General features: G+C 47.2%; 2 protein-coding genes across 3 annotated transcripts; one reads left to right on the plus strand and one right to left on the minus strand.

Annotated features, from left to right (window-relative positions):
• Positions 1 to 27,788, plus strand: LOC129036819 (protein S100-A15A). Its single transcript, XM_054488447.1, has 3 exons — positions 1 to 128; positions 24,654 to 24,887; positions 27,424 to 27,788. The coding sequence occupies exons 2-3, from the start codon at positions 24,738 to 24,740 to the stop codon at positions 27,598 to 27,600; spliced, it is 327 nt and encodes a 108-aa protein (XP_054344422.1). The 5' UTR covers positions 1 to 128; positions 24,654 to 24,737; the 3' UTR covers positions 27,601 to 27,788.
• On the minus strand, positions 3,259 to 18,357 carry LOC129036823 (protein S100-A7-like). 2 transcript variants are annotated; one of them, XM_054488458.1, is made up of 4 exons: positions 17,928 to 18,314; positions 17,735 to 17,839; positions 4,406 to 4,563; positions 3,259 to 3,484 (listed from the first exon to the last, which is right to left on the minus strand). In XM_054488458.1, the coding sequence occupies exons 3-4, from the start codon at positions 4,544 to 4,546 to the stop codon at positions 3,320 to 3,322; spliced, it is 306 nt and encodes a 101-aa protein (XP_054344433.1). In that variant the 5' UTR covers positions 4,547 to 4,563; positions 17,735 to 17,839; positions 17,928 to 18,314; the 3' UTR covers positions 3,259 to 3,319. The 2 variants fall into 2 exon arrangements, 1 of the variants encoding a protein (XP_054344433.1); XR_008502660.1 differs by lacking the exons at positions 3,259 to 3,484; positions 4,406 to 4,563 and adding an exon at positions 15,691 to 16,016 and having other exon boundaries at positions 17,928 to 18,357.

Raw genomic sequence — 27,788 nt, forward strand, 5'->3', positions numbered from 1 at the left:
CAGCACTCCAGCCCGAGCGACAGAGTGAGACTTTGTCTGAAAAAGAAAAAAAGTTATTGGGATGTTTTGATATCAGAATTTCTGGGGAACGTTTGGATTTCCAGAATCTCTTTCACATCAGCTGTAATGTGAGTGTGGGCATAGAGCTGTCAAGTATTCTCTTTAGTACCAATATAATATCCAGTAGCTATTAATTATTCCAAATCAAGTAAATTCTTGCTCTAATATGTGTTAGAACAAAGGTTGAATTCTGATCAATATGACACTAATACTTGTGCCTTTAGGCCTTTCTCTAAAATGTCCTCCTTCCAATGCAAAGTGACACATTGCCCCCACCCTATTCCTTGACAGTCTTTCGAAGGAATATTGGATGAAATCAAATCAATTTTCTATCTGGTGACTGGAGCTCTTGGCTGTGGTTGAGGAGATGGCCTGGCCCCCTCTCCTCTTTATATCCATCTGCTTCTGTTCTATAAGCCACCTTGGTGAGTTTGGAATGACACAGTTCTCTTGACGACCTGCCATAGCAAATCAGCAATATCTCAGGATTTGGGATCTTAACTAGGAACTGTATGGCAGACATGTGGTCCCTGCCCTGTGATCACCTTTCTGAGATGACATGGGTGTATAAACAGAATATCCGAATAGATGTGATGAGTCCTGCATTGGCATAAGCCTGGAGAGTGTGAAATAGTCTCAGGAACATTAGACAAGGCTCCCTTGAGAAGGTGATTTCTAATCCTAGACAAGAAGATGAAGAAGTATTTGTCCACACACTCCATTCTAACTTTTATGTGCCATTGCCAGTTGGATGGAATATTATCAGGTGAAATAAGAAATGGAAAAATAAAGAGAGGGCAGGCCCACATTAGGAGTGTCCAGTTGCCTTCTGGACTGTAGCGATGGATTGAAAGTCCAGCAACCACACCCCTGGGAGACCCTCTTTTCTTCTGGGAGATCAGTACGTGAGTCCTCAGGGAACGGTTCAGTCATTTGCGTTATCCTTTCTGGCCTACTTCCAGATTCTGGGGTCCTCTCCTAAGCTGCATAACCTGCTCCAGGACTGGAAGTTTTTAGATTTTACACTGCTGTTTACATGAGGTAGTATTGACCAGAATTTACACAAATGCATTTTATATTAAAAAATGATATAGAGTACTTATTATGAGCTGGAATCCAGTACTACTATGTGCTGGGTTCCAGGAGATCTGAGGTAACAGTGTTTTCCCTCCATGATTCCAAGTCTGGATGGAAAGACATTAGGGGAATCTGAAGTAATGTAGCCACTATGGTAGGAATGGAGTCATGGTGAGGGAGGCACAAATGAAGTAGAGATCATTTCTTTGGGGTGAAGGGATGGTGGTTCACCCTCTAAATATCTAAGAGATATTGACATTAAAGCTCAGTCTTGAAATGTAATGTTAATGAGACAGATGAAGTGTTAAAAGACATTTCTGGCAGAGGCAGTAGTTTAAAAGATTGGTATTGAGACATGAAATACTGAGATATATTGATGGGGGGTATGTTGCGCATTCTTGGAATAACAGCAGCTGGCTGAACAAGAGGGATTCAGAGAGTGCTGGGCAGAGAGGAAGTCAGGCACCCACACTTGGGACCCTGGCATGACGGTTCTGAGCAGTGACCAGCAGTCCTGGTGGAATAGAGAGGAGGACAACGGGGGAAGATGGCTCTGGGCTGGAGATCTGCAGGGAAGGTATGGCCCAAGGAAAGCGGGCAACAGAGCTAAGAGAGGAAAGAGAGCAATTCTGGGGTGGATGATGGAGGGCAGGCTGCATAGAGAAGGCAGCAGGGGGCTGGGAGGAGAAAATGAAAGCCCAGGGACTGCAGGTCTCTGTGAGTTCCAAGAACAGGTGGAATGAGAATGAGAAATGGAGAGAAGGAGAGAGAAGAAAACTAATGGTCTGACATGGGGATTTAGAGGTGAAAATGGCAGATCAGTCCTGAAGGCTGACGAGGTGCAGAATATGTTCAGGAAGGAAGATTCCTGATGAGGAGAGGAGATGCTGGTCTGTGAACAGAGGTGTGAGTGTGGAGTGGAGCAGTCATTCAGAAGAACAAATAGCCCATCTTACACACTTCTGCTGGTGGGATGGAAAGAGAATTTTTGAGATAGTTGCCTGATTCCTCCAAGAAGAATGTTTGCCTGATTGAGAGGTTAGCTGGAGACTGACCAGGTTAGTAAGAGTGATAGGGACAGATGATGTGAGCCTCAAGGAAGAATACTAAGGGCAGCTGCACAGAACATGGCCTGGAAGTGACCCCAGGTGAACACTGACCCTGTGTTGTGGCCTGCATGGAGAGACCCGCCAGTGCCCTGCTAGGACAGCACTGTGTCCTGCTTGTTTCTGCATCCTCAGCTCATAGCACACTGCCTGGCCTGGAGTAGACTACCAATAACAAACTACTCCATTATCTGCCAGATAGAGATGCTGCAATTTCTCATCACAGTCAACATGAGCTCTCTGTGTCAGTCCTTAGGGCATTTCCGTGGTGCTGCCTTTTTCCGGCCAGACGCATTACTTGGAATCCTGGACCACTTAGAGCTCCTTAAAATCTGGAATATTCATCCATCACCGGAAACCCCGTCCTGGCATTGAGCAAACCATCATTTAGGACAGCTAAGCATCACTGTGACTCCCTCTCACTTCCATAGGGTCATCAACATAGGCACATGCACACAAGCACACAGCACAGGGAAAGGACACAGACCTTGGAGCCCAGGCCACAGGACAAGGAAGCCCATCCTCAGGGCACTGCTGAGCCTCCCATTCGTAGCCACAAGGGCCCTGAGCCTGATGCCATCCAGGAATCCCTATGTGAGTGGTTTCTGTTTCCCCAAGCCCTGGAGAACAGCTGGGGTGGGAGTGGGAGGGCAGGAGCACACTGAGAGATGCCAGCTCCTCCTCAGTGTAGTATCTGAATGTGTCTGAATGACCCTGGTCCATGCCTTGACAAGGAGGGGAATTGCTGTGACCTGGCGGAGGCCTTCTACCAACTTCCACCTGGAACCTGCCATGGTGGCTGCATTTAGGGAGCGGGGGCAGAGGCGGACACCAGGACCTGTGTGAGAGGGAGCTCAGCTCTGCTGGAGGCCACAGGGGGAACGTTGCTGGAGGGACATTACTCCTGGTTGACCCACTGGATGGGGGTGGGGGAAATTCTCCAACAAAGTTAACCTGGAATTGGTAGTTTTGACAATGTAGGTCACCAAAGAGAAGAAGGAAATAAGGCAAGTGTCTGGTGGGAAGAGACACTTTATTGTTCCTGGGGTCTCTGGAGGCCCCTTGGTGGGGCTGGGTCACTGGCTTCCCCTGAAACAGGGCGCTGCTCCATGGCTCTGCTTGTGGTAGTCTGTGGCTATGTCTCCCAGCAAGGACAGAAACTCAGAAAAATCAATCTTCTTGTCCTCATTCTTGTCCTTTTTCTCAAAGACAGTGGCCATGTAATGTATGCCCTTTTTGTCCTGTGAAGAGAAAAACGTACAAACAAGAAAAATTCAATCACAAACAAGTTTTGGACTGGGAGGGGAGAGGAGGAGGCAGAGACAGAGACCAGTGCCTAGATCTGCACAGGTGTGGTGGTAGGGCTGAGAGCACAGGGTGAGTGGGTGAAGTTAGGGTGAGGACGTGAGTGTTATCACTGGAGTTCTCTAGAGAGACTTTTTGTCTCACACCTCAGGATGGGAGGCAGGTCCTGTCCCGAGGCGCTCTGTTAAGTGACCTTGGGGTGAGAAGTCCCCTGCCCCAGCCTCACTCTTGCCTGTCCCCAGCCTTTAAGGGCACTGCCTACCTTAGTTCTACCCCAGGGCCTCAAAATTGGCCCTCACGATTTGTTCTCTTCTTTCTCTGACCTCCTCTCCTTTCTTCTCCTTTTCCACCAAACTCATCTTCTGGGTTCCCTGCTGTTGGTCATCTAGACCGTTTGGTACCTAGTAGCCCACAGCTTTTTTCAGATTTGCTAATGAGTTTTCTTTATTTCAAAGAGGGCTATTGATTTCTACTAGCAATGGAACTTCTAGTCCTTTCCCAGTAATCTCAGGGATGTTGATATGAGGCCTTTGGGAAGCAGGACCTGAGCATGTGAGTTTCAGTCTCAGAGAAAGAGGGTCAGTGGGCGCTGGGAGGGCACTGTGCACTGCCCTCAAGCTGCACACTTTGCTGACCATCTAATAACCTCCTTTATATCTGTATAACTCTTTCCCATTTTCATACTTTTTCACCTACCATCCTTAGATTCCCATATGATCCAAGCAATAAAGCTCTATTTGCAAATGGGAGACTTTTTAATCAGAGGATGAGGGTGACCTGTCCAAGGCCACATAGCAATATGTATCCTCAGTCATGCCAGGGTCCAATCAACATAGAGAAAGTAGACCCTAACTCACACAGGCACTGAGGAAATTGGGGAAGTTCTCCTTCATCATCGTCAGCAGGCTTGGCTTGTCAATCTTGTCATCACGTCTGGTGTATTTGTGAAACATGTCGATCATGCCTATTGTGGACCTCTCAGCTTGAGTGTTGCTCATCTTTGCTTTCAAAAAGGCTTCAGGAAATAAAGACAATCATTTCTTACCTTCGTTTGAATTAAGGTCTCTATGTGGGGGTGTCAGAAGGAGGGCTGAGGACAGAGTAAAAACAGCCCTAAGATGGAGCAGAAGGAACTTGATTTTTTTTAAATGTGATGGGATAAGTTGTTCAAAAATGAGAGGGTAGGACCAAGTCTGAGACCTAGCTCATCCTGGCCAGGGCCAAGAGGAGATGCAGGTGGATGGCGGAAGTCCAGCTCTGGGCAGTGCTTCAGAGAGGGAGAAGCAGGGAGAGTTGGGGGCCAGCAACACATGGAAGAACTAAGCTGGTACCCCCCAGCCTCAGCCAGCACATGGCAGACCCCACTCTTAAAACAGCACCAAATCCATCTCCTCTAGCTTCACAGTCAGGGTGAGAGTCATGGGGGCAGGACAATGGCCTTGGTGATCTGGTGTCTGACCCTCCTGGGCTGCTTCAGGAACCAGACACCGTGGGCCCCACCTTGACTCAAGTGCAAGCCCTGCATGAAACTGTGCGTGCAGGCTCCAGGTGCACATGTGAGCATGGACGTGAGTGTGAGCAGGAAACACAGTCCTGTCCTGAGCACAGGGGGCCCTTCCTGCATTCCCTTGGGAATGAGAAACAGGAATGGCCTCTGTTACAAGGAACAGAAATAACTCCCTGGTTCTTAAGCTGCTGGATGGGGTGGGAGTGAGGTGGGAGTTGCTTCATGTCTGCTCTTGGGAATTATCTGCACCCTCCGAATCACCAAGGGTTGACCCTGTTTAAATAAAAAGGTCTGACTTCCCAAAGCAGATCTTCCAGCCAGTAGTCGGTCTGGGCTGGCCTGCACCCCAAGCCTGAAAAATAGGACAGTGCAGCTCTCACTTCCTACACTTTCCAAAGAACCAGAAAAGGACCTTGGCTAACGCATGTGGGCATCTGACAATAAACCCCCAACACCTCTCAATGCAGGAGAAAGCTCCGTGCCAGCAGCTGACTAAGAGAAGCCACTCAAAGCTTTTTGAATCTGAGGCTAAGGCCAAGGCCAGAGGCCAAGCCCTGTGCCCAGAGATGGACTGAGAATTTACAGGTCCCAGGCCTGGGGGTTTGGAGAGCCTCCAAAGCATTCGCAGGGGCCCCTTAGCTCTCCTCCCTCTGTGGGGGTGGAGCTGGGGAAGGGATTCAGCAATGGGGATCCCAAAAGGAGTATGAATCCAGGGAGGAAGAAGACAGGAAGGAAAGGGGTTCTGTGCTCAGGTCCCACTGGGGACATTTCCACAGGAGTAGTCTCAGAAGACTCCAAAGGGGCAATAGACAGGTTTGGTCCAGCCACCTGGTTGTACAGATGTGGGCTCTCGGGCTTGAGTGAAGGTCACACAGCCCAGCTAGTGGCAGAGCTGGCTTAGACCCCAGCTTTTGAGTATTTGTCCACAGCCCTTTAGCCTCCTACAGGCAGCGTGGCAGGCTGGGCACTGGGCACTTCTAGAAAACACAAAGAGGCAAGTGAGACTTACCAGAGCTGGGAAGCATCACGAAGAGAAGGATGAGTGAGATGTGTGTGTTTGGACAAAGAGCAGTCCTTTACAAGGCTCAGCCTGGCTCTTCCCAGGGGCTGGGAGGCCTGGGGCACCTCTGTCATCTGTTTCTTGGAGCCTTGCCCCACATCAGGTGGGTGGGACACACCCAGGAGGCTGTGCTCAGGATTTCTGGCCAGGGTCCCAGGTCACCAGGTCCCACCCCACCCCAGAGACCTCACCTGGAGTCTTCTCTGGCTCAACCTTGATTTGAGGGTAAGGCAGCGGTACATGTGTAGTAGCAGGTCAGGAAATGGGACAAAAGAGCACTGGGCCTCAGGACCCAAAGAGGATGGAGTTTCAGACTCCCGAAGGCAGCATGGTCTTGTTTATTCTCTCTCCCAGTCCTTCCACACATTTGTTGTGACAGCCTGTTCTGTGACCCCCACTGCTTAGTGAACATTTTAATGTCTAAACATCAAGATACCTGCTGCTCCTGCCTCCTCCTCAACCCTCCCCTCATAGTCCTAAGAGGCAGGTGCTGCAATCTCTATTTTAAGAAAGGAGAAGTTGAGATGTTCCCAGTTTACTCAGCTAGTAAACACAACAAATCATCATGAACAAAGAAAAGCCTGAATCAAATCCTTACTCTTATCCCTTGTGCTATAGGTCTTGGGTCGCATCAGGGTCTGCCCTGTGGGAACTCAAAGTCCAGGGAGGGAAGCAGGGTTAATTCATTGCTAACCATTGGTCAGCCCCTCACAGAAGCCCTGGATTTAGGTGGCGGGACTGGTGTCAGGGGCCTCACTATCTAGGTTTAGTGGTGGAGTGATCCCCGTGGAATGAGCCTGGAGGCAGGGAGTGGGAAAAGTTCTTTCCTGCCCCATGGCACTAACTTCCCAGAAAGTCTTCAGTGTTTTTCCTCCTTCTATGCAAAACAGACTATGTAGGAGATGGGAGTTGTGCCCTTGGCTATAATGTGCCCTAACCTGCTGTGGAAAGGCTGACCCAGGTAGGGGCAGAGGGTTGGGAAGGCAGGGGAATCCCTGGGACATGGTGAGGAAAGGGAGATGATGAATCACTGAAATGGACTTTTTCTGCTACCCCCTTACAATGTTCCTTGTAGGCCGCAACAGGTCCTGGTTCATTTAGTGCCAGCCCCTTAAGCACTCTGGGGCTCCATAGAGCTGATGTGATGTCTCCCTAGGTGGGACCTATTTTCTCCACCCATCATCTTTCTTCAACTTCCTTCTCTGTCAGTTCTTATGTAACCAGGGGGACCTGTTTCTCCCTCTCCCAGTTTCCCATATGATGGCAATATTACTTTTAGTGGCAAAAGATACACACACACACACACACACGCACACACACACACACACGCACGCACACACACACACACAGAGAGAGAGAGAGAGAGAGAGGACTACTACTCAACCATAAAAAGAATGAAATGATGCTTTTTGCAGCAACCTGGATGGAACTGGAGGCTATTATCTTAAGTGAAATTACTCAGAAACAGGAAATCAAATACTGTGCACCCTCATGTGTAAGTGGGAGGTACATCATGCACACAGATGGAGGTAGAGAGAGAGAGTAGAATCATAGACACTGGAGACTGTGAAGGGCGAGAGGTCAGGCGGTGGGTGAAGGATGAGACATTTCTTAGTGGGTACAATGCATGCTGTTTAGGATGGCTACATTAAAAGCCCGAACTTCACCACTGTGCAATATAGTCATATACATGTGTATGCAGGTTTTTGTGTGGACATAAGTTTTCAACTATTTTGGGTAAATCCCGAAGAGTGTGATTTCTGGATCCTATGGTAAGAGTATGTTTAGTTTTTTAAGAAAGCACCAACATGTCTTCCAAAGTGGCTGCACTATTTTGTGTTCCTGCCATCAATGAATGAGAGCTCCTGTTGCTCTACATCCTTCTTCAGCATTTGGTGTTGTCAGTGTTCCAGATTTTGGCCATTCTCATAAGTGTGTACTGGTATCTCATTGTTGTTTTAATTTGCATTTCCTTGAGGACATATGATGTGGAGCATCTTCTGATATGCTTATTTGTCACCTGCAGTATCTTCTTTGATGAGATGTCTGTTAAGGTCTTCGGCCCATTATCTAATTGTTTGGTTTGTGTTCTTATCGTTGAGTTTTAAGAGTTCTTTGTATGTTTTGGATAACACTCCTTTGTCTGATATGTCTTTTGTAAATATTTTCTCCCAGTCTGTGGCTTATCTTTTCATTCTCCTGACAATATCTTTCAAAAATCAGAAATGTTTAATTTTAAAGAAGTCCAGCTTATGAATTCTTTCTTTCATGGATTGTGCCTTGGTGTTGCATCTAAAAAGTCATCACCAAAACCAAGATGATCAAATTTCCTCTTATGCTACCATCTAGGAGTTTTGTAATATTGTGTTTTGCATTTAGGTCTATGATTCATTTTGAGTTATGTATCATCATTGTTTAGAAAAAAAAAGGAAGAGAAGAAATGCAATACAAAAGGAATCAGGGACAACAATATTAATACAAGACAACAAAGAATTCTAAGAAAATGGATTAAATGAAAAAGAAGAATATTTCTTATTGATTAGTGTGCAAGTCACCAAGAGTCAATAGTCTTATCTTTTCTTTTCTTTCTTGTTTTTTTTTTTTAAATTTTTTTTTTTTTTTTTATGAGACAGACTTTTCCTCTTGCAGCCCAGGCTAGAGTGCAATGGTGTCATCTTGGCTCACTGCAACCTCCTCCTCCTGGGTTCAAGCGATTCTCCTGCCTCGGCCTTCTGAGTAGCTGGGATTACAGGCACCCGCCACTACGTCCAGCTAATTTTTGTATTTTTAATAGAAATGGGGTTTCATCATGTTGGCCAGGCTGGTCTCCAACTCCTGACCTCAAGTGATCCACCTGCCTCGGCCCCCCAAAGTGCTGGGATTACAGTTGTGAGCCACTGCACCTGGCAATAGTCTTATCCTTATATACACAAGAACATAATATTGAATTATACAAAGCAAACATTGAAAGAAATTAATGAAAACTGACAAATTTATATCACTTGGCAGGTTTTTGCAGAGTCTGCCCAGGAACTCAACAGTCATCAGATAACAAAACACCAGTAATTGCGCAGAGCAAGACGGGCAGATGCTGCCACAGCCCAGAAGCAGCCCTGGACATAAGGGCCCCGTGGATGACAAAGGCTGTTTCTAATAAACACTAATCTCCAGAATCGGTTGGCCACCTGGATTTGGCTTTAAGACCATAATTTGCTGATTCCTGATACAAAATATTTGAAGGACACACTTAAATTTATTTATACACATGTGCATTCATAAATTTGTGCCCAACCATAGAGAATACACATAAATTTCTTTTTTGTGTATTGAGGTTCTTTATTAAATTAATTATATAATCTGTATTAGATAATTAACCTTTTCTAAAAAATTATTATTGTACTTTAAGTTCTAGGGTACATGTGCACAACGTGTGGGCTTGTTACATATGTATACATGTGCCATGTTGGTGTGCTGCACCCATTAACTCATCATTTACATTAGGTATATCTCCTGATGCTATCTCTCCCCGTTGCCCCGACCCCACGACAGGCCCCAGTGTGTGATGTTCCCCTTCCTGTGTCCAAGTGTTCTTATTGTTCAATTCCCACCTATGAGTGAGAACATGAGGTGTTTGGTTTTCTGTCCTTGCAATGATCTGCTGAGAATGATGGTTTCCAGCTTCATCCATGTCCCTGCAAAGGACATGAACTCATCATTTTTTATGGCTGCATAGTATTCCATGGTGTATATGTGCCACATTTTCTTAATCCAGTCTATCATTGATGGACATTTGGGTTGGTCCCAAGTCTTTGCTATTGTGAATAGTGCCGCAATAAACATACGTGTGCATGTGTCTTTACAGCAGCATGATTTATAATCCTTTGGGTATATGCCCAGTAATGGGATGGCTGGGTCAAATGGTATTTCTAGTTCTAGATCCCTGAGGAATCACCATACTGTCTTCCACGATGGTTGAACTAGTTTACAGTCCCACCAACAGTGTAAAAGTGTTCCTATTTCTCCACATCCTCTCCAGCACCTGTTGTTTCCTGACTTTTTAATGATTGCCATTCTAACTGGTGTGAGATGGTAACTCATTGTGGTTTTGATTTGCATTTCTCTGATGGCCAGTGATGATGAGCATTTTTTCATGTGTCTGTTGGCTGCATAAATGCTTCTTTTGAAAAGTGTCTGTTCATATTCTTTGCCCACTTTTTGATGGGGTTGTTTTTTTCTTGTAAATTTGTTTGCATTATTTGTAGATTCTGGATATTAGCCCTTTGTCAGATTAGTAGATTGCAAAAATTTTCTCCCATTCTGTAGGTTTCCTGTTCAGTCTGATGGTAGTTTCTTTTGCTGTGCAGAAGCTCTTTAGTTTAATTAGATCCCATTTGTCAATTTTGGCTTTTGTTGCCATTGCTTTTGGTGTTTTAGACATGAAGTCTTTGCCCATGCCTATGTCCTGAATGGTATTGCCTAGGTTTCCTTCTAGGGTTTTTATGGTTTTAGGACTAACATTTAAGTCTTTAATCCATCTTGAATTAATTTTTGTATAAGGTGTAAGGAAAGGATCCAATTTCAGCTTTCTACATATGGCTAGCCAGTTTTCCCGGCACCATTTATTAAATAGGGAATCCTTTCCCTGTTTCTTGTTTTTGTCAGGTTTGTCAAAGATCAGATGGTTGTAGATGTGTGGTATTATTTCTGAGGGCTCTGTTCTGTTCCATTGGTCTATATCTGTGTTTTGGTACCAGTACCGTGCTGTTTTGGTTACTGTAGCCTTGTAGTATAGTTTGAAGTCAGGTAGTGTGATGCCTCCAGCTTTGTTCTTTTGGCTTAGGATTGTCTTGGCAATGTGGGCTCTTTTTTGGTGCCATATGAACTTTAAAGTAGTTTTTTTTTCCCAATTCTGTGAAGAAAGTCATTGGTAGCTTGATGGGGATGGCATTGAATGTATAAATTACCTTGGGCAGTATGGCCATTTTCACAATATTGATTCTTCCTATCCATGAGCATGGAATGTTCTTCCATTTGTTTGTGTCCTCTTTTATTTCGTTGAACAGTGATTTGTAGTTCTCCTAGAAGAGGTCCTTCACATCCCTTGTAAGTTGGATTCTTAGGTATTTTATTCTCTTTGAAGCAACTGTGAATGGGAATTCACTCATGATTTGGCTCTCTGTTTGTCTGTTGTTGGTGTATAAGAATGCTTGTGATTTTTGTACATTGATTTTGTATCCTGAGACTTTGCTGAAGTTGCTTATCAGCTTAAGGAGATTTTGGGCTGAGACGATGGGGTTTTCTAGATATACAATCATATCATCTGCAAACAGGGACAATTTGACTTCCTCTTTTCCTAATTGAATACCCTTTATTTCTTTCTCCTGCCTGATTGCCCTGGCCAGAACTTCCAACACTATGTTGAATAGAAGTGGTGAGAGAGGGCATCCCTGTCTTGTGCCAGTTTTCAAAGGGAATGCTTCCAGTTTTCGCCAATTTAGTATGATATTGGCTGTGGGCTTGTCATAAATAGCTCTTATTATTTTGAGATGCGTCCCATCAATAACTAATTTATTGAGAGTTTTTAGCATGAAGGGCTGTTGAATTTTGTCAAAGGCCTTTTCTGCGTCTATTGAGATAATCATGTGGATTTTGTCTTTGGTTCTGTTTATATGATGGATTACATTTAATGATTTGTGTATGTTGAACCAGCCTTGCATCCCAGGGATGAAGCCCACTTGATTATGGTGGGTAAGCTTTTTGATGTGCTGCTGGATTCGGTTTGCCAGTATTTTATTGAGGATTTTTCCATCGATGTTCATCAGGGATATTGGCCTAATATTCTCCTTTTTTTTTTGTTGTGTCTCTGCCAGGCTTTGGTATCAGGATGATGCTGGCCTCATAAAATGAGTTAGGGAGGATTCCCTCTTTTTCTATTGATTGGAATAGTTTCAGAAAGAATGGTACCAGCTCCTCTTTGTAGCTCTGGTAGAATTCAGTTGTGAATCTGTCTGGTCATGGACTTTTTTTGGTTGGTAGGCTATTAATTATTGCCTCAATTTCAGAGCCTGTTATTGGTCTATTCAGGAATCCACCTTCTTCCTGGTTTAGTCTTGGGAGGCTATATGTGTCCAGGAATTTATCCATTTCTTCTAGATTTTCTAGTTTATTTGCATAGAGGTGTTTATAGTATTCTCTAATGGTAGTTTGTATTTTTGTGGGATCGGTGGTGATATCCCCTTTATCATTTTTTATTGCGTCTATTTGATTCTTCTCTCTTTTCTTCTTCATTAGTCTTGCTAGTGGTCTATCAATTTTGTTGATTTTTTCAAAAAACCAGCTCCTGGATCCATTGATTTTTTGAAGGGTTTTTTGTGTCTCTGTTTCCTTCAGTTCTGCTCTGATCTTAGTTATTTCTTGCCTTCTGCTAGCTTTTGAATGTGTTTGCTCTTGCTTCTCTAGTTCTTTTAATTGTGATGTTAGGGTGTCAATTTTAGAACTTTCCTGCTTTCTCTTCTGGGCATTTAGTGCTCTAAATTTCCCTCTACACACTGCTTTAAATGCGTCCCAGTGATTCTGGTGTGTTGTGTCTTTGTTCTCATTGGTTTCAAAGAACATCTTTATTTCTGCCTTCATTTGATTATGTACCCAGTAGTCATTCAGGAGCAGGTTGTTCAGTTTCCATGTAGTTGAGTGGTTCTGAGTGAGATTGTTAGTCCTGAGTTCTAGTTTGATTGCACTGTGGTCTGAGAGACAGTTTGTTATAATTTCTGTTCTTTTACATTTGCTGAGGAGTGCTTTACTTGCAACTATGTGGTCATTTTTGGAATAAATATGATGTGGTGCTGAGAAGAATGCATATTCTGTTGATGTGGGGTGGAGAGTTCTGTAGATGTCTATTAGGTCCGTTTGGTGCAGAGCTGAGTTCAACTCCTGGATATCCTTGCTAACTTTCTGTCTCATTGATCTGTCTAATGTTGACAGTGGGGTATTAAAATCTCCCATTACTATTGTGTGGAAGTCCAAGTCTCTTTGTAGGTCTCTAAGAACTTGCTTTATGAATCTGGGTGCTCCTGTATTGGGTGCATATATATTTAGGATAGTTAGCTCTTCTTGATGAATTGATCCCTTTACCATTATGTAATGGTCTTCTTTTTGGCTTCTGATGTTTGTTGGTTTAAAGTCTGTTTTATCAGAGACTAGGATTGCAACTCCTGCTTTTTTTTGCTTTCCTTTTGCTTGGTAGGTCTTTCTTCATCCCTTTATTTTGAGCCTATATGTATCTCTGCACGTGAGATGGGTCTCCTGAATACAGCACACTGATGGGTCTTGACTCTTTATCCAATTTGCCAGTCTGTGTCTTTTAATTGGAGCATTTAGCCCATTTACATTTAAGGTTAATATTGTTATGTGTGAATTTGATCCTGTCATTATGATGTTAGCTGGTTATGTTGCTCGTTAGTTGATGCAGTTTCTTCCTAGCATTGATGGTCTTTACAATTTGTCATGTTTTTTCAGTGGCTGGTACTGGTTGTTCCTTTCCATGTTTAGTGTGTCCTTTAGGAGGTCTTGTAAGGCAGGCCTGGTGGTGACAAAATCTCTCAGCATTTGCTTGTCTGTAAAGGATTTTATTTCTCCTTCACATATAAAGCTAAGTTTGGCTGGATATGAAATTGTGGGCTGAAAATTCTTTTCTTTAAGAATGTTGAATATTGGTCCCCACTCTCTTCTGGCTTGTAGAGTTTCTGCCAAGAGATCCGCTGTTAGTCTGATGGGCTTCCCTTTGTGGGTACCCTGACCTTTCTCTCTGGCTGCCCTTAAGATATTTTCCTTCATTTCAACTTTGGTGAATCTGACAATTATGTGTCTTGGAGTTGCTCTTTTTGAGGAGTATCTTTGTGGCACTGTCTGTATTTCCTGAATTTGAATGTTGGCCTGCCTTGCTAGGTTGGGGAAGTTCTCCTGGATAATATCCTGCAGAGTGTTTTCCAACTTGGTTCCATTCTCCCCGTCACTTTCATATACACCAATCAGATGTAGATTTGGTCTTTTCACATAGTCCCATATTTCTTGGAGGTTTTGTTTGTTTCTTTTTACTCTTTTTTCTGTAAACTTCTCTTCTCGCTTCATTTCATTCATTTGATCTGCAATCACTGCTACCCTTTCTTCCTGTTGATTGAATTGGCTACTGAAGCTTGTGCATGAGTCATGTGGTTCTCGTGCCATGGTTTTCAGCTCCATCAGGTCATTTAAGGTCTTCTCTATGCTGTTTATTCTAGTAAGCCATTCGTTTAATCTTTTTTCAAAGTTTTTAGCTTCTTTGCGATGGGTTTGAACATCCTCCTTTAGCTCGGAGAAGTTTGTTATTACTGATCATCTGAAGCCTTCTTCTCTCAACTCGTCAAAGTCATTCTCTGTCCAACTTTGTTCCGTTGCTGGTGAGGAGCCGCGTTCCTTTGGAGGAGAAGAGGTGCTCTGATTTTTAGAGTTTTCAGCTTTTCTGCTCCGGTTTCTCCCCATCTTTGTGGTTTTATCTACCTTTGGTCTTTGATGATGGTGACGTACAGATGGAGTTTTGGCGTGGATGTCCTTTCTGTTTGTTAGTTTTCCTTCTAACAGTCAGGACCCTCAGCTGCAGGTCTGTTGGAATTTGCTGGAGGTCCACTCCAGACGCTGTTTGCCTGGGTATCACCAGTGGAGGCTGCAGAACAGCAAATATTGCAGAACGGCAAATGTTGGTGCCTGATTGTTCCTCTGGAAGCTTTGTCTCAGAGGGGCACCTGGCTGTATGAGGTGTCAGTTGGCCCCTGCTGGGAGGTGCCTCCCAGTTAGGCTACTTGGGGGTCAAGGACCCACTTGAGGAGGCAGTCTGTCAGTTCTCAGATCTCAAACTCCGTGCTTGGAGAACCACTACTCTCTTCAAAGCTGGCATACAGAGATGTTTAAGCCTGCAGAAGTTTCTGCTGCCTTTTGTTCAGCTATGCCCTGCCCGCAGAGGTGGAATCTACCGAGGCAGGCAGGACTCCTTGAGCTGTGGTGGGCTCCACCCAGTTCGAGCTTCCTGGCCCCTTTGTTTACCTACTCAAGCCTCAGCAATGGCAGGCGCCCTGCCCTCAGCTTCACTGCCGCCTTGCAGTTCGATATCAGTCTGCTGTGCTAGCAGTGAGCAAGGCTCCGTGGGTGTGGGACTATCCGAGCCAAGCGCAGGATATGATCTCCTGGTGTGCCGTTTGCTAAGACCACTGGAAAAGCACAGTATTAGGGTTGGAGTGACCTGATTTTCCAGGTGCCATCTGTCATGCCTTCCCTTGGCTATGAAAAGTATTCCCCGGCCCCTTGTGCTTCCTGGGTGAGGCGATGCCTCGCCCTGCTTCAGCTCATGCTCCATGGGCTGCACCCACTGTCTTGCTCCCACTGTCTGACAAGTCCCAGTGAGATGAACCAGGTACTTCAGTTGGAAATGCAGAAATCACCTGTCTTCTGCTTCGCTGGGAGCTGTAGACTGGAGCTGTTCCTATTCGGCCATCTTGGAACCTCTCCATAAATTTCAAACATATTTGAGACATCCAAAAAACTGATCATTTGTTTTTGCTAAAATGAAAATCTTAGCAAATTAGCTTTAATAGGGGTCTTATCTTTTGCACCTGCTCATCAGGTTGAACACTGTGAGCCTTTCCCCTGTGTCATGTCTGGAACAAACACTCTCCATAAACCCACCCCATCCTATCACACATCCAACCTCCCAGCCACTGCTGATCCTCTAGGAGAGCTCACAACAGGCTGGTCGTGAACAGGAATTTGGCTGGTTGATATCTTCATCTCCTCCATCTTTTTGGGGAGCTCCCCTCTCCCCAGTCTGAGGTAGAAGCAACGTACTCCTGGGTCTCTAGAAGATCTCAAGTTGCTGGGGGAAGAGGACAGAAAGCAATTTGTTCTTTTTGCTGTATTTTATCCATTCATTTATGCTGTGAGTGCTGACTCTGTTCTGGGTGTGCGGGTGTCAGGGAGGCAGGGAGATGGAGTGGATGTGGACCATGCTTTGAGCAATGCTCTGGCCCCAGGAGAGAACTCCAATATAAGGCACTGGGTGGTGACAGAGTGGAGTGGGACAGAGCCCGGAAGCCCCCAGGTCCCCAAGCAGTTCAGTGGTCACTTTCTCTGTGAAACCTTCTCCAGGCAGAGCCATCATCCCCATGTCCCTGCGTGTCTCAGTGACAGCCCTGGCCGCACATATGCTATGTTTGCTGCCGCCTAGCCATGTCTTATATTGTGCCCCCAGCCTCCAGTGCAGAGTACTCCATAAACATTGGCCGAACTAGCGAGTGTGGCAGGTGTCTTCAGAAAGGTTCAGGTAAAGTGTGTGGGAATTCAGAAGAGGAGAAATCACTTTTCAGGTGGGGGAACCCGGGGAAGCTTTGTCAGGGCATCCTTTCAATAGGCCATAGAGCACTTCCAGGAGCCACGGTGAGAGGGACAGGGCAGAGGGAGCCACGGGAATGTTCCGACACAGCCAGCTGTTCTGTTTGGGGTCCTTCTGGGTGGTGTTGGCCGGCTGCATCTCTGGACTCGAGCAGCAGTTGGGGGAGTGGGACAGAGAGACAGAGAGTGAGTTCCACAGCATTCACAAGAGATTATTAGGACTCAGTTCTGCTGTGAGCCATCCACACTGGAGGATGAGAACACCCAGCTGCAGCCCAGAGCCTGTGATCCCACTGTTAGATTTTGAAGGGAAGGCAAGGGTTAAAGAAAGACATACAGAGAGTCGGCAGCTCTATGGAAATGCACGTTTTATATCCAGCACAACACCTGAGGAGGTGGGGGACAAGCTTAATGCCAGAGCCCCCTGCCGCTTACAGGCTGGGGTAATTTATAGGTCTAGGTGGGGGTCTGGGCAGTATGGCTAGCTCACTGGGAGCATATTGATAAGATGTTCCTATGATCAGGTGGTTTGGACCTTTTTCCAGCGGGATGTGATAGGCTGTTTCTTGGACCTTTGACCCGCAGGATATGATAGGGATGTTCCTCCAGTTGGGCCTTTGCCTGGCAGGGTATGATAAGGATGCTCTTGTGCCTTGTGGTCAGGTGGTTAGGCAGGATGTTTCTCGTGGCCCGAATCCACATGGAATGTTTCACTTTGACCAGGGTCTGCAAAATGGCAGGGGGCTTACAAAATGGTGCAGTTTGGACTAACGCCCACCATCCTGTCGAATGGGTTTGCTGGGAGGATTTACTGTCAATTCTGTTAGCCTGATAAGGGAGGTTGCTTTCTCGGAGGCCACATACACAGACAGTGCTGGGAAGTGACCCATGCGTACCCTGAGAAATTTATCTGTTCAACCAAATTTCAAGTTGGCAATGATCGTTCCTCATCTCGCCCAATTTTAAGACGAGGCCGGGCAGTGTAGGTTAAAACTGGCAAGCTGGAGAAAGCAGTGCGGGGGAGGGGGGACTCCAGGAAGGCTCCCTGGCCGAGGGGGACTGTAGGATTCTGACTTACAGTCAGGACTGTTCCTGTTACAATTGGCCCCAGTCAGAGGCCCAGGACAAAACTCTGGCCCTGAGCGCAGAGAATTGGTTTTCTGTTTCCCAAGCTTCCACACGGTGGCGCCACCGAGCACCCACCTCGCCCTGTTTGTCGCTGGAGGCAGTACCACGTGGCTGGGTCCTTCGTGGTTCCTGCCCTTCTTCAGGTTGTGAGTCCCACGTCGGGCACCAATCTTGCACCTGCTGAAAAAAGAGATCTTCACCAAAAGCTTCTGAAAGGCAGAGGGCTTTTCTTACTTAATTTGTATTCTTTTCTCTCTCCAATGCTTACCAGAGGACACGGCATAAAATAGTATATTGGGGATACAATTGTTAATCAAGTTGGTAGAAACAGGAACAAATTAAAATAATTAAATTTTTAGTAATGGTGGGTTATGTAAATCTTGATGCCTATACACATGGAATCCCTGTGATGATACGAAATGGACATTTGGTCTTTGTCCCTGTTCCTGACACTGAGCGTCTGAAATCCTTGGAATCTCCTGAACCACAGGGGTGAGGGAGCATCCTTCATTATTCATAACAATCCCCTTCCAGCCATACTGAGTGTGTGCTAATGAGGTGGCTCTTGGTGGACCCCTAGATAGCTTCAGGATGGGGCTGGTTGCCAGAGGAAGCAACCATGTGATTAGAGGGCTGGAGCTTTCAGCCCCACGCTGGGCCTCCAGAGAGCTGGGGAAGGACTTCAATCACCAGTGGCCAATTATTTAATCAACCATGACTAAATAAAGTGACTGCCATAGAAACCCCAAACAATGGGGCTCAGAGAGCTGTTAGGCTGCTGAGCGGGTGGGGTGCCAGAAGGGTGGGTGCCTGGAGTGGGCCTGGGAGCTCGGTGCTGCCCCTCATACATGGCCCTGTGTGTCTCTTCCACGTGGCTTTTCCTGAGTTGTATTCTTTGTAATAAACCAGTAATCATGAGTAAAGTGCCTCCTGGAGTCCCGTGAACTCTTGTAGCAGATTATCTAACCTGAGGAGGGGGTTTGTAGGAACCTCCAGTATTAGCCAGTCAGTCAGAAGTATGGGCGGTCAGGTGCTGCGACTGGCATCTGAAGTGGGGGCAGTGTTGTGGGGCTGAGCCTTCACCTTGTGGGGTCTGTGCTAACTCTGGGTAGTTAGGATCAGAATGGAATTGCACGACACCCCAATGGTGTTCAGAGTGTTGGAGAATTGGTTGGTGTGGGGATTTTTAAAAAAAGGAAATATAACCCCCACACATTTGGCGTCAGAAGTGTTGTGAGTCAGAATGGCTCAGGAATTCCATATAATGTAGCTATTTGGAATCAATCACTCAAAGAATATTTAAGAATTGGGGAAATGTTTTAAACATAGTCCTAATTGAAAAAGCAGATGATAAAACAGCTGGGAAAGGGCAGGGCGGTGGCCCACAGGGTGGAGGTGGAGTGGGGGTGGGGAGGGGGTTAATGGGACATGATTACTCCACATGAGACAAGGCCACGGAACTCAGGAAACAAAGCTTGTTTTGAGCAAGAGTCATGTCAGATTTTGACAGGAGGTAGAGCAGAGAGAAGATATCTTTACATGGGTGAAGCTAACAGTTCATGATAAAGTATTCTCAGCCTTCACATTCATAGTCAATTAATTTTCAACAAGCCCACCAAGCCAATTCAATGGAGAAAGAATAGTCTTTCCAACAAATGGTGCTGGGACAAGTGGACAGCCACATGCAAAATAATGAAGCTGGACCCCTTCCTTCCTTCATACACACAAATTAACTCAAAATAGGTCACAGCCCTACACATAAGAGCTAAAACTAAAAATCTTACAAGAAAATATAGAAGTAAATCTTCAAGACTGAGGTCTTGAATATCTTTGCATATGTTATTGAAGCTTTATGACTTTACTTTCCACAGTTAGACCTACAATCCACTTGGAATTGTCATTTTGTCTGCTTGTGTGGTCTAGTTTCATGAGAATGAGCATCCAATCGATCCCATAAAATGTACTGAAAAGCTTGTGCTCAGCAGTGCCACTTTTCTCACAGAATAAATATACCACACGTGTGTCTTTTTCTCAGGCCTCTATTTAGTTCTGTTGATCTACGTGACTGTCCTTGAACCAGCTTGGCAGTATCTTAGTTACCGGAGCTGTTATGATAAATCTTAACATCTAGTACTGTAGATCCTCCCATGTCTTTTTTTTTTCATGATTCTCTTGGCTATTCTTGGCCTGTCTATATACTTTTAGAGTTAATTTGTCAATTTCTACAAAAATTCCAGCAAGGACTTTGGGATTGGGATTGCACTAATCTATAGGTTACGTTTGGGAGAACTCTCAGCTTTACAATAGCATGTAAAGCTGCTATGAACATGGCATATCCCTTACTAAGAACTTTTAGTGGCTTCCCATCCTGCTTAAAGTCCAAATTTTGCAAAGTCCTTGTTGGCTTGTCCTCTGCTTGCCCCTCAGACCTCATCTGCTGTCTTTCTGGGCTCCATTTACACCACTCCAGCCCTTCTTTCTGCCCCTCTGTCAGCCCAGGATGGCTCCCACCTGAGCACCTCTGTTCCAGCTCTTTCCTCTAACCATGGGGCCCTTCTCCTGCTCTCCCCAAGGTTGGATTCCCTGTTATTTGGGGACAAGGTAATGTAGTGGTTGAGAACGGGTATGTGGGGCCCATGGGCCTGGGTTAGAAACGTGCCTCTGCATTACTAGCTGTGTCTCCAGCATGCTCCTGTAATTGTCATTCCCTGGGCTTTTTCAGCAATTGTTAAGAAGATGAGATGAATGGGTGGATGTAAAGCCCATGGAGCAGTGCTCAGCAAAGAGGAAGAACTTAATACCGTTAATCATCTTCTCACTCTCCAGCAGCCTCCTGGTCCTATAGAAGCAGCCTAGGGACTCCCTTTCTTTCTCTTTATCACATTTTCTGTGAGGATTCTAATGCATCTAGCAGTCCCCGCTTCAAGCACAGCCCAGCTAACACACATATCAGATATTCTTGAGGCTTTGACTGGGATATCAGGTTGCTCTAATCCTAAAGATAAAAAAGGTCTGGAAAGAAGAAAATAGATATACGCTGGTAAGAACTGGCAAAAATCCCTCAGTATTCCATCAGTATAACCCGATTCATCGTCTCAAATACCATATGAGATTTCTTTAATTTTTAAGGTAATTACTTGATCCTCTTCACCACCACCTCACCGCCCTCTTAGTCAGAAATTGAATATTATCCTTCTTGAAGTATTTCCAGTCCTTGAGTTGTCTAAAACCCTGGGTGCAGCCGGAGCGGGGATGGGGGTGCTTCAGGGCCAGTTTCGGGTAACCTCCTTTCTCAATTTCACCAGAAAGCGCTACTCCTTTGCTGTACTGGCTTCTGGATGTCACAGGACATTGTTTTCAGTGACTGGTCTGCACACTGGAAAGACATGAAGACTGTGTTTGTCAAGATCACAATCTTAGTTCTGGCTGTGGGTGGTTGGGTTGTGACATGGGAGATGCATACTTGGCACCATGTTTATTGTTCTTTTCTAAGTACAGTACCCTGAAGTATTGGCTAGATGTCTGCCTCCACCTACAGACTATGAGTTTCTGGAAGGCAGAATGTTATTCAATTCATTTCCATCCCCTTTCTCCACAGCACCTAGCACAGGTGCACCTAGCACCTAACACGTGGCAAAATTCTGATAAACATTAAGGAAGAGTTGACATTAAAATGTATAAATAAAAGTAATTTAATGTCCAACAATAATGGATTCATAAGACAAAATTTAATAAATGCAAACAGATGATCGCTATGTACTCGCTAAAAATCAGGCTAGCATTGATTAAGCATGTGAGATGTCCACAGCATAACATTAAGCAAAAAGTGCAGTTACAGCGCAGCTGTGCAAGGGATCATCACTGGGTATCGGCATGGTGTAGGGGGTTGTTTCGTCCCAGAGTGAACAAAAGGTAGGGTGAAAAGGAGTGCAGTCTGTCCCTCATCCCCAGCCATAGGTCAGAAATGAAGTTTCTTCTAAACAACAAGCTGTTATCCAGCAATTGTCCAACAGTGAACCATATGGGTATACCAAATTTGTTAATTAGTTTTAAGGTTTTGCTTTTATTTTTGTTTCTTGGTTATGGATATTGCAATGGTGGACATTTTCCTGATGATTTTTAAAATATGTTTAATTAATTGTTTTGGGAGAAATTGCCAGGGTGATGATGGCTGAACCAAAGAATTCAATACAATGTTTTGTGGCTCTAGCTTGGCAATGCTGAGAAATTCAAGCCATGTTTTTAGTTTAGAAACAGAAAAGTGTATTGATGAACCACTTGTTTGCTGGGGAAATCATTATGTTGAGTAGATGAAGGCTCACCCAGCAAACTGGAAAAGCTGTTGGCTTCAGCATCTACCTATGATTTTCTCTCCAACTTTCAGGGATGCATAGATGGAGTCTCTGGTTTGATGACCTGCCCTTTGGCGCCCCCTTCTGGAAGATTCAGTCATCAGCCTGTGCGGGCCCTTGCAAGGGAGCTGTGTGGGGGTGAAATGGGGCCAAGTAGAAGGGGCCTGCTGGGAGAAATCTTGTGTTGGGGTGAGTTGGCAGAGGGGACCCCACCTGTCATTCACTCAAGGGCCCAGGTAGCATCTATAGGGATGTCGAGCCTGAAGGTCTGGCCCCCCTCATAGTAGGGTGACTTCCACATTGCAGTCGGTGATTTACTAATAAACAAATCTGGTTCTACCACTTCTCTTTCACCTCCCATCCATCACCCAACTGATTTAAAAAATCCTCTATTAGCTTCCTCTCTTGTGTGTATATCACAGTCTTGCGCTGGCGATGGGTAGTAGGGGTTGTGAGGTGGGAGATGCATGTTTGGCACCAAGTCTGTGGTGCTTTTCTAAGTAAGGATCTTGGAGTTTTGGCTAGATGTCTGCCTCCACTGACAGACTATGAGCTGGATAGGATAAAGTCACAGCTGTAGCTTGGCACAGGGTCTTCCGGTCTTGTCTCCCTCCTGCCTCTCCAGCCTTGTTTCTTCTAACTTCTCATTGTGCACCCTGTGGACTCCATCCCCTGAACAGGCTGCGCTCTTTTACACTCCCAGGCCTTTGCCTGTGCCATATCCTCTGTCTAGAGTGCCTGGTCCTCCTTTCCTCCTTGCAACTCAAAATGTCTCTTCAAGTCGCAGCTGAAATATCACCTCCCTAAGGAAGTCCCCCCTCAACTCCCCAGGCGGAAGGTGTTCCTTTCTGGGTGTCTGGAGCACCTGTCTGTGTCACTTAGTTGGCTTCCACGTGCCTAGTGACAGTGTATGACTGTCCCCTCACACTTCCCCACCCTGTGAGCTGGCCCTGTGTCTGATGCATATTGCCTAGCAGAAGGCCTGGCACACTGTAGGTACTCAAGAATACTTGTTGAATGAGTGAAGGAATGAATGTGCTTCATGACAGTGGAGTTTGGGGGTTCGCTAATGGAGGGAGGACACCCCAGGGAGATGTAGTTAAGTGTGTGTCTGACCCCACCCAAGCCCTGGAGCTGAGAGGACAAGCTCTGAGGCAGGGAGACAGATAATGGGACCTTTTGTGATTCTTAGATGCTTCAGATCCTGCTCCAAGGGATGTGGGCCCCTGAAACTGGTTGAGTTAATCTTAGCAAGTTAAGTGTTGTGATGTCACCTCAGGAATGCAATTAAGGCTCAGTCCTGAAGGACCTGTGAAGCATCACAACACTGGCTGCCATAATTGGAGGCGCTGAGGATGGGTGGGATGTGGGGCTTGGTGGTGGGTTCGCGGCTCACACAGGTGCCTCCTGCCTGAGCGCTGGGGAATCTCTGAGATCAATTACGGGCTGGATCTGTGGATTTGGATCCTCACCCCAACAGTGACAGGTCAGTGCCTCTTCCAAGAGAATTGTGGGGGTGAGGGTCTGTGTTGGGTCTGTGCAGATTCTAAAAAGCAGAGTTGGGGACAGCTTACCTGTTTTGGAGAACACGTACAGTGTGGATGGGCATCCCAACAGCACAATCGTGGCCCAAGGTGGGTGTAGGACCTGAACTGAAAGCATGCCTTTGGGCTTGTTCCCAAAGACATGGGTTTGAATGAAGCTCCAGGTGGATCAGTTGTGTGATCTTGGGGAAATTACTTATCCTCTCTGGGTTTCATTTCCCCCTTAGGAAAATGGGGGTAAAGATGCCTGCTTCCTATGGCCCATGTGAGGGTTACGTGGGATATGGGATAATTTGTACAAAGTGCTTACCTGGTGCCTGGCTGGCTCCATGAGTGGTGGAAGCAGCAGTTGTCCTGATTCCTATCTGTAGAGTCCAGGGAGCACCGCTGACCTGACAGGGTGATCTTGTCTCATCTCCAGAGGAAGTGGGGAGTGGGAGGTCACAGGCATCAGAGCACCAGAGAGGAGCTGCACAGAGGCTCTGGGAGGGCCATGGGATGTTAGGGCTGAAGGGATGGTGCTGATGGCATGGGGACTCCCTCTGGAGAGGGTGGCACAGTGTGGTGACAGCAGGAAGAGAGGTGGGATCCATGTGCTGCCTGTGCATTCAACTGGGAAAGAAAACAATGGCTCAAGAGCAGGACCCAGTTTTCTGCATAGTGTGGTTATTCTAATATTCTGTTTGTCACACAAGACAGTTTACGGTAGTGCAGATTCTGCCTTTTCAAGCGTTTAAAAATATTTCTATTGGAAAGCAACACAAACACTGGCTTGCTTCAGAGTCTTTAGTTTCTCCTTATTCTTGACTTGAGGCATCTGCTAAACTGGGGTAGGTTGGAGGGAGGAGGATGCAGCTCCTGTGCCCAGGAAGCCCTCAGTCCCAGCGAATGGACAGAGTCCTGTCTTGAGAATTTTCAGGAAAGCTTCTTGCAGGGCAGCGACTTTGAGTCACGTTTGCAAGGGGTCAGATGAGTGCAGGGACCCTGGGGGCCTGAGACAGGGTGCAGGAATGTGGGCAGGTACAAGAGGGTGGAAGGTTCTTGGAGGAAGCACCATCTGTGGACTGGCTGGGACAAGGTGCTATTCTCTTCTCCCAGATTCTCCATCCACTGCCCCCGGCTGCTGCACCCCTGCACCTCCAGGTCTGTCTGCCCCCTGCCTGGGGCCAGGGCCCAGCAGTCATGACAGACACCCCAGTGGAGGAATCCCTCTTCCAAATCATCCACTGCTTCCACCAGTATGCAGCCCGGCAAGGCGATATGGAGACCCTGTCCCTGCAGGAGTTGCAGGCCCTGCTCATGGACAACGTGCCCCGCTTCATGGACAGCTTGGTGCGCAGGGTCTGGGATCAGGGTAGGGGTTGAAGTGGGGCCAGGGCACCAGTACAGGGTGGATTCTGGGGTGGCAAGTGAGTGTTGAAAGCAAATGCTGAGGTTATTACAGAGGGCGCTGTCTCCCATGAGAATCTTTTTTTTTTATTTTGGAGATGGAGCCTGACTCTGTCACCCAGGCTGGAGTGCAATGGCGCAATCTCTGCTCACTGCAACCTCCGCTTCCCAGGTTTAAGTGATTCTCGTGCCTCAGCCTCCTGAGTAGCTGGGATTATAGGCGGACACCATCACGCCTAGCTAATTTTTGTGTTTTTATTAGAGATGGGATTTCACCATGTTGGCAAGGCTGGTCTCGAACTCCTGGCCTCAAGCAATCCACCCATCTCAGCCTCCCAAAGTGCCAGGATTACAGGTGCCTGGCTCTGAGAATCTTTAATTCATGGGACGGCAGGATCTGTGGCCACAGTGTGGTGGCCCCAGCACAGCTGTGTTTCTTGTCCTTCCCTCTCCCAGAATTCCCTGCCTGGCCTCACTCCAGCCCAAACTTAGCTGATTTCCTGGAACTCAGTCCTAACCCCAAATCTGTTTATGCCTTGGCCCATCCTGCTTCCTGAGTACAGGCCCTCCATCTCCCCTCTGCCCACAGGCCCATCCAGGCAGCACCTCTGCCCCTCACCCCATGCCACCTTCCAAGCCCTTTGAGCTCAGCCCCTTCTCCTGGGCTGCACAAGCCTGGCCCTCCTGCCCCCATGCCTGGGGGAAGGATAGCAGGGGCTGCGGTGGCCCCCCTAACCAGGGGAGGAATAGGGTGGGGTGGGGTTAGGAAACATTGCTTCCCCTTCCACCTCTTATCCCCAGAGTCTCTCAGACCTGGACAGGCCCAGCTCCCAAATCCGGGCTTAGACAGCCCTCAGGCCTTGCCCATCTTCTTTGTCATCAGACCTAGACCCATGATTACTGGGCTCCTTGGGGCCTGCAAGGGTGTCTGTGGGGTGCTGCTCTCTATCCATGCCCCGGGGTGTCTGGACTGTCATCTCCAGAGGACTTCTGGTCCATCCTGACTCAAGGCCACTCCATCCAGGAAAAGGCTCTTCTTCAGTCACTTCCCATCTCCCCAGCCTTGCCTCTGCTTACTGGAGTGTTACTCTGAGGGTTGTAGAGAGGGACGGAGCGAGGGGGAAGTGATTGTGGGTGGTCCTGTTTCCAGGAAACCTTGTCCTTTCCAGGGCAAACTGTACCCAGCCTTGCCTCTGCTTACTGGAGTGTTACTCTGAGGGTTGTAGAGAGGGACGGAGCGAGGGGGAAGTGATTGTGGGTGGTCCTGTTTCCAGGAAACCTTGTCCTTTCCAGGGCAAACTGTACCAGCATGGCCCAGACCCTGTACTTATGGGGGTCACAGCCCCACCCGGGTACGGGGCCCTTTCGGGGATAGAACCTGGACACAGAAGGCAGCCCTGGGGAAGGTGGGCCGAGGTGAGGGAAGCTGGGAGAGCCTGTCCCGGGCAGGAAGCCTCCAGCTCCTCTCTGGGTAACCAGCTTTGTGGAACAGTTAAGATCACAGGAACAGGTGGTGGGGGTGGGCCCTGAGGGGAGAGAGAGGCTGCAAACCTGTCCACAGCTGCTTCCCCAAGATGGTTTCTAGGGCTTCACACTGGTCCTCATGCCCACCAGCCAAATCTTGCTGAAGCTGCCTCACCCGCCCTGCCCAGTGCTCCCGATGCCCACCTTGTCTCTTTCCGCTCTGTCCCCATGCTGTGCTCTGGCCCCTGACTTTCTTCATGCTGTTCCTTCCACTTCAAATGCCTCTTTCCTCTCCTCTACCATCCCCATTTCTCAGCCCTCAGGGCCATATCTGGGCCACCTGCCTCGGAACAACCTGGACAGCTCCAGGGCTCCTGGTTTGTCCTTTCCCTTGTTCTGCGCTCTATGTGGGCCCAGCACCCAGGGCGTCAGAGGTTCGCATGCTGTGCATCTGCCTGGGAATTGCTCCTGATGTAGGCAAATGCACAGGCATGCAAACCTCTGACCCCCTGGGCACCAGCCTTGCAGCAGCGCTGGGGACGCAGACTCGAGAGCCAGGTCAACTCTGCTCTTGGGGAGCTCCCAGTGTGGAGGAGGAAGGCACTGCCCTGCCTTGAGGAAGCCCTGGCTGGGGTGTTCCTCCAGAGGAGCCTCCAGTTCAGCTGTGAAGAGAAGTATAAACAGCTGCTGCCGGTGGATGCGAAGTCGTCTGGGATGCCAGTGCTTCTTGGGCACTGCAGACAGTAAACCATCAATGGTGCCCAGTTTATCTCCTTTGTCTGCACACATGCAGCTAGCTCCAGGCTTGGTTATGGGGGCACCCACTATGCCCCTGTCTCTTGAGCCTGACTTTGCAGCATTCAGAGTCCTAGTCACTAACTATTGGAGTGAGGAGTCATTTCCTTGCAGGCAAGGCTAGACCACAGTTACCCTATCCCCTCCCAGTGGGCAGTGGGGAGCCTGGCAGGTGGGCTGCATGCCTGGGTGGGTGGTTGACGCTCTGCCCACTTCTCAGGGCCGGAAGGAGCCATACTATATCACAGAGTTGTTCCAGGCCGCAGACAAGAACAAGGATAACCAGATCTGCTTCGACGAGTTCCTCTACATCTTGGGCAAGCTGGTGAAGGACTACCACCTGCAGTACCACCGGCAGCTGTGTGCCCGCTACTGTGCCCAACACAGCCTCTACTAGAGGGAGCTCAGGCAGCCTCCTGCCCATCGGAGCCAGACCCAGGAGGAGGCGTGACCTGGCTATCAAGAGCTGAATGGAGAACCCAGCTGTGTGTGTCTGTGTGTGTCCCTGTGTGTGTGTGCACATGTGTGTACATGTCTGTGGAAAGGACAGCAGTGTGAGAGAGAATAAAGGAATTTCATACATAT

Source organism: Pongo pygmaeus, chromosome 1 (assembly GCF_028885625.2).
Source record: "Pongo pygmaeus isolate AG05252 chromosome 1, NHGRI_mPonPyg2-v2.0_pri, whole genome shotgun sequence".
Taxonomy (NCBI): Eukaryota; Metazoa; Chordata; class Mammalia; order Primates; family Hominidae; genus Pongo; species Pongo pygmaeus.